Source organism: Juglans microcarpa x Juglans regia, chromosome 4S (genome assembly GCF_004785595.1).
Source record: "Juglans microcarpa x Juglans regia isolate MS1-56 chromosome 4S, Jm3101_v1.0, whole genome shotgun sequence".
NCBI lineage: Eukaryota > Viridiplantae > Streptophyta > Magnoliopsida > Fagales > Juglandaceae > Juglans > Juglans microcarpa x Juglans regia.
In genome coordinates this window covers 27,408,671-27,418,411 of record NC_054601.1, presented here as the reverse complement: position 1 = coordinate 27,418,411, position 9,741 = coordinate 27,408,671, and the positions used below count along the sequence as shown (strand labels likewise).

The following is a 9,741-nucleotide window of genomic DNA, read 5'->3' as shown; positions in this document are numbered from 1 at the left end:
TAGGAAAAGGCCCATAAAACCTTGGAGAGAGCTTCATGTTACAACAAATTGCTACAGTCATTTGATGATAGGGTTGCAGGCGCAAGTATACCCAATCTCCCACCTGAAAAATAATCTTTGAACTCTTTAGATCTGCATACTTTTTCATACGATTGGAACCCTTCTGTACGTGTACCTTCAAAAGCTAGGAGATTTCATTACGGGAGTGAAGTCCATTATCGATAACTGCAACTAGGGTGGTACCCAAGATGTATGAGACCAATTTTGGTGGATAATAGCCATTATCAAGTTTCATATTGTTGTAATTATATGTTGATGACATTCTGTTGGCTGGAAATGATAAAGAGATGATTATCGCTAGGGGTGTAGGACTATCGGTCCAGACCGAAAAAACCGATCAGACCGATAGTCTTATTGATATTATATATATAATATTATTTGATATAATAGTTGAATAAGTTAATTATATAATTTTCATCTAAGAGATTACTATTGACCATATATATAATGAAATTATTTAATATTAATTAACCATATATAAAATATTAAAGAGATTGCTTAATTTTGATTAAAAAAAGATCACTTAATTTTAATTTTAAGAATTTAATTAATTTTTTGTATTAATTTTTCTATCAAAAAAAGAAAAAAGAGCAAAAAAATGTTCATGGACCAAATCAGACTGAATGGACCGATAGCTAACAGTCCAGTTTGGCAAAAATGATAGATCGAAATTTTTGGTCTGTGACCCCTCCCTAACTGAACTGGACCGATTACACCCCTAATTTTCGTCACTAAGAAGTGGTTGTCCCTCAACTTTGAGATGAAAGACATGGGTGAGATATAATACATTTTGGAGATTAAGATCTATAGAGGTCGTTCAAAGGGATTTCTGTGTTTGTCTCAATAGACTTACATAAAGAAGGTCTTTAAGCACTTCCAAATGAGTAATTGTAAACCAATTGACACGCATATTGCTAAAGGTGAGACCTAATGCCAAAAAATGTATCCTAAGACTCCAAGAGATATTGAGAAGATGACTCGTGCTCCCTATGCTAGTGTTATGAGTAGTCTGATGTTTGCAATAGTATGTACTCGACCAGACATATGATATGCAGTTGGTTTAATCAATAGATTCCAATCTAATCCTGGACTAGTCCATTGGAAGGTAGTTAAAAGGATTTTCAGATGCCTCACGGGAATTGTAGACTGTGTTGAGCTATTAGGGTTTAGATTTGCAGCTGAAGGGTTACAGTGATATTGATTGGGGTAGTGACCTAGACGAACAAAAATCAACAACTAGGTATGTTTTCTTGCTGAACAATGGCTTCATTATATGGAATAATAAGAAACAACCTTGCATATCCTTATCCACCATGGAGGCAGAGTACATAGCATGTTCAACAGCAACTCAGGAGGCTGTTTGGTTGAGGAGGTTCTTACAGCACCTAGATATCGCAGGCAGATCATTCTAATCCAGTGACAATTGCATTTTCAGCAGCAGCTCAAGAGGTTGTTTGGTTGAGAAGATTCTTTCAACACCTAAATATCGGCGTGGATCATTCTGATCCAGGACGATTTTTTGCACGAGAGTAGGGGTGCAAATAGTTCGGTCCGGCACGGTCGATCATTTTTTCGAACCGAACACCCATAGGGATCGGACCGGATCGATAGCTATCGGTCCGGTCCGGTCCGATCCGATCGGTCCATTTGGTCCGGCCTTATTTTTTTTATTTTTTTAAATAACTAATAAAAAAATTTTATTTAAAATACTAAATTAAATTAAATTAAATTAAGTGACTTATTAATGTGGATTATGTAACAAACTCAATAAAAAATATTTTATATGGTCAATGATAATAAATTAGATGAAAATTATATTATTAATTTATATAATTATTATATAATTAACTAATTGATATTATATATTAGTTAATTCATAGAATATTAACAAGTGTTAATAACATATTTAAAATTTTATATTGTTAATAGTGATAGGTTAGATGAAGATATATATAAAATATTGTTAATTTATAGAATATTAACAAATATTAATAACATATTTAAAATTTTATATTGTTAATTGTATAATTATTATATAAATAATATATATAAAATATATTTTTATTTTTATTTTTCATTCGGTCCGGTCCGGTCCGGAAAAACCCTGGATCATGGACTGGACCGAAACTTTTTGGTCCTCTACAACATGGACCGGGACCGACCATTTCAGTCTTGGTCTAGTCCGGTTCGAACCGAAACAGTCAGGTTCGTCCGGTGGACCATTTATCACCCCTACGCGAGAGTATGGATGATCTCACATATACTAAAGACCCAAAGTGTCATGGAAGAACCAAATACATTGAAATCTGATACCACTACATTAGAGACATGGTGGCATAAAAGACAGTGGTCCTGAAACATCTATCTACGAGTCGTATGGTTACTGATCCCCTAACAAAGCCCATAGTTAAAGACGTTTTTATGGCTCAAATTAGGAGTTTAGAACTGCTCAGACTGTGATTATAATTTATTTTTCAATTGACATAAGAATGTAAACTTTCTTTGGAGATATTAATGCAGTGTGATATTTTCTTTCAGTTTATTTTTATCATATTGCATGAATTGTACACACATACAAGGTATGTTAGCAAGCTTAGATTGGCTCATTCACACGAACGATTACCTTTGGCCCTACAAAGAGGTAGCTAGCAGAGATGAGACATTATGTCACTCGGTACTTGTCTAGAGAGTGATAAGTTGTATGACACAAAAGGATATGTTGCCTTAGTGAGAGCAAAGATGAGGTTCCTCATATTTTAGAGGATCATGCATGGATACCTTACAATCCATATAGCCTGTAGTAAGCCAGATACAAGACTCCCTTAGACACCTTAGAGGCGATCCTATGGAGAGACTTGGGTTAAATGCAAAATAGTGTATGAACTAAGATCTGTATGGTGTTTAATCTGGACATACATTCTTTGAGAAATAGATATCTACCGTACCATGTATTTCATACTACATGTTTATGCGACCAGGTAAGAAAGTGAATGAATGGTTCCCTGTTTCTTCACAATGTGAGTCCTGTAATTTACTTTTGAGTGCTCTTCTTGACATTTGACAATGTCATAAGATGGAGGTTCTAATATTTGCTACTCTAGCATACTGTCTCTAACCATGTTTGATACGGTCTAAAGGGATATTGCTGGAAAAAAAGGTTAGACTTAAATTGAGTGACATGAGTGCGAAGGGAAGACTATTTGACAATGCATCCTCCGTTGTAGTTGCTGACGTCAAACTTTGGCGCTACAATTTGGCAGTGACAAATTTTGTGAACACATCGCAATGACTTAGAAGCAATTAAGCGTAGTTATGAGTTTTTGGAACTCAAGAGGGATCGAATATGCTTGATCATATGTTATCGAATGAGTTTAGTACATATGAGACACTTTAGGGATGTTGCTATACTGATCTTCTCTATGAAAGATTTGATATAGTGCTCCCACATAATTTTTTTTTCAGGTATACTCGTTAGTTACACAACCTATTTGTTTGTACGAACAAGATAGAGAACACGTTGAAAGATATATACCTAAAGCGTGCTTTCTATGTGCGAGTATGAAATATAATAAAACAAGGGCACCCTTAGTGGGCATGTCCCTACTACTTCCTATATTAGAGTTATGGAGGTAATGAAGGCCGGCCTTTTAGGCCAGCCAACTGTTACCATTGGAGGACTGAGTTAAAAATTAGTCCTCCATTTCTGATATACATATGTTTGAGTGTTTTAGGAATCTCTCAATATTGGTTCTCTGTGGAAAGCTCTTAGGTTGTGGGCATCTTAAGGGTGTCTCTAGATTTATCTACATAGCACACTTACACATTGGGTGGAGACAAACTTGAATCGAACGAATATTTGAATGCTGGATTCACTCATGAAACAATTACATAGATTGTCATTGAAGTATTTCTTCAGCTATGTATGTTTGCATGAAATCTTACAGTTACAATATTACAAGTAATGGTTACACTATCAGATAAGTAGGAACATATGTTATAATCCTATAGTTTTGGTTTGCCATATAAATATTAAAAGTGATGCTATTTTTTAGCTTCGATTTTGTTTTTTTCAATCATATTTATTAATTGATAAGATTTTAGTGATTTTATGAATCTATTCTATAAAGAAAAATTTTTGCTTATCATCTACTACACTATACACTAACATGTCATCTATCATTTTTTACATTCTATTTAAACACATATATATTGATATGAAAATATGTATATTTAAATAGAAGAATAAAAATAAAAAAAATCACATATTAATATATAGTATAGTAGTGTAGAGATGATAAGTAATTCTCTTCATTCTATAAAAATGACCGCCCATTTAAATTGTAGCACACCATTTAAATATTTGTTATCTGATATCTTGTAACATCATGCTAGAGTTATGGAAGACACTCTACAATGATGGCAACAATCTTCAACTTTTGTTTGAAGTAGGGTGGTTGTATATGCTATCAGGAGCTCTTGGGTTTAATCATGTTTTGTTGTAATTATGACTCTGATGATTCTGTATTTGCTCTGTTTTTATTGAATTTTCCTAAAAGAAAATTGTAACACACCAATAAATATGATTAAAATGGCAAAATTTAATATTGAGAATAACATTTCACAAATATTAATTGTAGTTATAAGATGGACAGCTTAATTTCACTTTGATCTGGATTAAATATACAATGAGACTCAACTCGAAAAATCGAAGGAAATAGACTGATGATTCTAGATGAACGTTGGGTCAAAAGGAAATTAGAAGAAAAAGAAAGGAAAATACTATTTTACCCACTCTATTTGACCGCTGGTAAAAGTAATTTTTTTTTTTTACTTAGTGATTAAGGAAATGATTTTAAGTGTATTGATGTATTTTTTTATTTTTTTAAAATATTTAAATGTATTAAAAAATAAAAAAAATAAAAAATAAAATAAAACTTTTTACGCTGGGCTAGCCGCAAAAAGAAAAGGGAAGACACGGGGTTCATGGGAGAGTGCAGAAGTCTCCATCGCCCATCGTCATTGCCATCAGCCATCAGGAAAACAGGTGGGTGTGTGTGTGTGAGAGAGAAGACAGAGCACGTGAGGGCTTCTTCATGTCTCATACACAAACACATGAATGGAATAATGGAGTAGGGCGCACACGAGAGAGAAACGGTTATAGCGTGAGGAACAAAGCCAGCTGGAAACGGTTGGCCGGACACTGGACGTGAACAAACACGTGTACCCCCATCAGAACGTGGACACCTGGCTCCTGCATTTACTCCTCCAATCCAAAATTCCCTCACTGTTCTTAAATTTTTTTTTAAATTTTATTTTCCTGACAGTTTAGCCACAGGTGCACGGATCGGAGTCTCCGGCTCGGTAAAAGGATAAAGGTACTCGGCACGACCACGCATCCAAATTACGATCAATTATTCCTTTCTTAAATAATTACTTTTGACAATGAGTTTTTCCAAACTATTCAGAAATTCAATGTACCTCTCTGTAAAAATTTGAAATCTTAATAAAAAAAAATAGATATTAAAAAAATTGAAAAAATCTGAAAAAATTAGAGAAGTGAAAACTATATAATTTTTTAGTTAAGAAAACAAAATTTATTTTTTAAAATATTTATTGATAAAAAGTAATTTCTTATTTAAAAGTATTCGTGGATTTATTAAAAAAAATATATAGACAGGTGTACTTTGAGAGGGAAGGATAGAGGCTTTTATTTTGGGAGCAGGGTAGGGGTAAATATTCTGTAAAAAAAAAAAAAAAAAGGAAAAAAAAGAAAACGGGGTACAGAACAAAGAGCGGAGGAGTAGTATATTAATTAGACCATGCTGATAACGGATCGGTCATTATCCATTTCAGGGTATTTGCCTCTGCTGCACCAACTGATACCCCGAATATAACATTATTTTCGTTATTATTATATAGAATATCCGTAAATAAATTAATTTCATCCTCTATATATATATATATATATATATATATATATGCATATTACAACTAAAATAAAAATAAAAATAAAAATAAAATCCGCCAAAAGAGGGTGGGGGAAGTTTACTGAGAAGTTGAGAACGAGAGAGTCGGTCATGGAAAAATAGCTGGATTTCTCAGACGACGCCTGGAAGCCCCAACCGTTTGCCCTCTCTTTCTTCCCCGAATCACATAGTCGTCCCACTCTCTCACAGTCCGTCATTCGATACGGAGGTATGGCTGTGGCTCCGTTGTTGTTTCCTAACTTCTATATTGTACTGTTTCTTGCTTAATTCGAATGAGAGCGATAAATCAGGTTGCTCCTATTACTCCTTTTAACATCTATCAAGATATCAGAATGATTGTTTCTTTCATTAGGCTGACTACTTTTGCGCCTACTTCGGTGGTTGCTTCTCTCTCTCTCTCCCTCTCTTTCCCTTATTTTCCGAATAATTCTTGGATTTTGGTTTCTTCGTTTTTCTGGTCTAGGATAAAGAATTCTTGGAATCTCGGGGAAATAAGAAGAAGGGGAAAAAAAAAAAAAAAAAAAAGATTCCGGGATTTGGATGAGAAGGCGAAATGGCATCTTCCATGGATGAAGTGGTGGAAGATATTATGCGAATTCACAGATCTTTACCGAGCAGACCGGCTATCGACGAGGTGGAGGCCGCCAAGGCCTTGATCAGAAATGTGGACAAAGAAGACCAAGTGAGACTTGATGCCATTGCAAGACAAATCAAGAGCCCCGAAGTACCGGAGGAGCTCTTCGTTGTGTTGCAAGAGATGCGTAAGAGCTTGGCCTTTTTCCACGGTAAAGATCAAAAGAGGGAAGCTTTGAGACTCCTCGATCTCGAAAACCTCCACTCTCTGTTCGACGAATTCATTCAGAGAGCTTCCAATTGTGTGCCTTCGACGATTTCTGGCGGAGGCGGAAGTTTCTCTTATAAACCCAATTCATCTGCGGCTACTTCTAATTCGTCGTCGAGCTTGTACTACTCCGAGAAAGAACCCGTAAGGACTTCTGAATTGTTCACCAAAGATGACAGCTTTGTGAACAAAGCCAGGTCGACATTCTACGTGGACGGCATTGGGATTGGACCCAGTGTCTCGTCCAATGCCCAGATATTGGACCCTTCTTTAAAACCTCCTACCACTTCTTCAGGTGAGTCTTTTCCACATTTTGTTCTTGTTCCTCTTCGTTTTCCTTATTGGGGTTTGGTTTACTCCTGTTTGGTACTCTTTTGTCCACTTGGGGTTGGATGGCAGTGGGATTCTGAAAAGAATATCGGTTGAGATTTATGTTATTTTATTTTAGGAGTGTTTCCGATTACTAAGATTGTAGTAAGAACTTTCATTGATAAATTTTTACCAGATTTAAGTTTGTTTTTGCAGGTCAAGATGGAGAAAAACTGAGTTTGATAAAGCTGGCTAGTTTAATTGAAGTGTGGTCTAAAAAAGGCACTCGAGATCTTAATCTTCAGAATAAGTTGATGGATCAAATCGAATGGCTGCCCGATTCAATAGGAAAGTTGTCCGGTCTGATCACCCTAGATTTATCTGACAACCGGATTGTGGCCCTACCAGCCTCCGTTGGAGGCCTTTCATCCTTGACAAAATTGGATTTGCATTCAAATAGGGTCTCTGAACTCCCAGATTCTATTGGAGATCTCCTTAGCCTAATCTATCTAGACCTAAGTGGTAACCAGTTGTCATCTCTACCTGCGACCTTTGGCAGATTGGTACGTCTTCAGGAGCTTGATTTGAGCTCAAATAAGCTCTCGTTGCTTCACGAATCAATAGGATCACTCGTCAGCCTCAAGAAATTGAATGTAGAGACAAATGATATTGAAGAAATCCCACATAGCATTGGTCGGTGTACTTCGCTTAGGGAGCTTTGTGCAGATTATAACCGACTTAAAGCTCTTCCAGAAGCTGTTGGGAAGATTGAGACCCTGGAGGTTTTGTCAGTCCGTTACAACAATATCAAACAATTGCCTACAACAATGTCATCTCTATCAAACCTGAGGGAGCTTGATGTCAGTTTCAATGAGCTCGAGTCAGTGCCTGAGAGCCTATGTTTTGCTACTAAACTTGTCAAGATGAACGTCGGAAACAATTTTGCAGACATGAGATCTCTACCAAGGTCTATTGGAAACCTTGAGATGCTTGAAGAATTGGATATTAGTAATAACCAGATACGGGTGCTTCCAGACTCGTTTAGAATGCTCACAAGACTACGTATACTACGTGTGGAAGAAAATCCTCTGGAAGTTCCACCGAGAAATATAGCTGAAACGGGTGCACAGGTAAGTTCTCTTTTGTTGACGTTATCACATCATTAAAAGAGTACCTCTTTCTTCTATTCCAACGCTCATTACGGTTTCTTGCTGCATCCTAGGCTGTTGTTCGATTCATGGCCGACCTCTTTGACAAAGGGGAAAAAGGGGATGTTAAATCCCAATCTGTTAAGCAGAAAAAGGGTTGGGCTCAGATATGCTTCTTTTCGAGGTCTAACAAAAGGAAGCGAAATAGTGCAGATTATGTGAAAGCCTGATTGATTACAGCAACATTGCTGACTAGAAATGTGACGCGATCTTTCTGTTAGTAAGTGGTCGCATCGCTTCCTGAACTACTTGTAAGACCATATAGACAGATTTTGATATATTTATAGTGCTAAGTCTTACCAAATGCATCCTTTGGCCCTTGATTGTGCCACTGCCAGCTTAAAAGTAGCATAAATAATCAATGTAGATGGTAACTAATGAGGATGATGTCATAAATATCCGGTGGACCTTCTTCCTGAATGCTTACACTGTCCTCCAAATTACAGGGATATCAACCAATAGCGTGGTCGATGAAAGAAGAAATCTCACTGCAATGACTCTGCATCTGGTATGGGTGGGGTTTTCAAAATGTCTTTTGAGTTTTATGTCTCAAGTTGTAGATTTCTTTCATTCTCCTGCCTTTTTTTGCCATTATATTTTTCTAATTCGTTCTCTTCTATTACTGTTACCCATGAGCATGTAAAATTTAAACCGCAAGAAGAGATTTTCTTTTTTTGGGGGGAGCGGGGGCTTAATAATGTTGTATTGTTCATTTCTCTCCTATTGTTCATGAAATTTGAGTGTAACATTTCTACCACTTCAAACAGAATCCGCCTCGATTTATATAGAACATAAAATCTTTTTTTTTTTTTTTTTTTTTTTTTTTTTTTTTTTTTTGTGTCCATTTCATTGATGTTATTGTAATAAAAAATTTAGTTGTATATCACCGCGACCTCGGTCAAGGGCCTTGGTCTTTCCTTGAGTTGGAGGAAAGACCGTGTTTGCTTCTGACTTCGCAGTTGAAACGTAATCCACTAATATCTCGGTAAATCGGAAGACCATTGCATGTGAAATCAGCTATTATGCCTCACCAGTAAGAATGACCCGGTTCTCGTGAAAACCCTGGTCGAATGCGACGGCTCTCTCTCTCTCTCTCGTGTGGTATTATCTCTTCCCAACTGTATTCGAAGACGTGGTATAAGCTCCAATGAATGGTTGACTCATCAGTGTCTTATTGTTTTCTAAAGGTTGAGATAATCGTGACTATTTCTGTAAGGTATTTGAGAATTTAAAATAATAATCCATAAATCAGCCACCACTTGGATGAGTGGGGTGGATCCATCCATGTTGGGGGTGAGTTGAAAATTTTGTGTTTTATTGGAAAATTTAAAATATT

General features: G+C 36.2%; 1 protein-coding gene across 2 annotated transcripts; it reads left to right on the top strand.

Annotated features, from left to right (window-relative positions):
- The first annotated feature begins 6,051 nt into the window (after nt 1-6,051).
- Nucleotides 6,052-9,162, top strand: LOC121261972 (plant intracellular Ras-group-related LRR protein 4). Of its 2 annotated transcripts, XR_005940032.1 has the most exons (5): nt 6,052-6,255; nt 6,511-7,183; nt 7,414-8,327; nt 8,420-8,625; nt 8,852-9,162. XR_005940032.1 is itself a non-coding variant. In XM_041164418.1 (4 exons), exons 2-4 carry the CDS (start codon nt 6,601-6,603, stop codon nt 8,573-8,575), a joined length of 1,653 nt encoding a protein of 550 aa, XP_041020352.1. In that variant the 5' UTR covers nt 6,052-6,255; nt 6,511-6,600; the 3' UTR covers nt 8,576-9,162. The 2 variants fall into 2 exon arrangements, 1 of the variants encoding a protein (XP_041020352.1); XM_041164418.1 differs by having other exon boundaries at nt 8,420-9,162.
- Nucleotides 9,163-9,741: the final 579 nt, after the last annotated feature.

Coding starts and splice junctions, on each gene's coding strand:
- LOC121261972 (XM_041164418.1), top strand. CDS start 6,601: ATGGCATCTTCCATGGATGAAGTGGTGGAAGATATTATGCGAATTCAC. Junction 7,184..7,413: donor ACCTCCTACCACTTCTTCAG/GTGAGTCTTTTC, acceptor TTGTTTTTGCAG/GTCAAGATGGAGAAAAACTG. Junction 8,328..8,419: donor TAGCTGAAACGGGTGCACAG/GTAAGTTCTCTT, acceptor GCTGCATCCTAG/GCTGTTGTTCGATTCATGGC.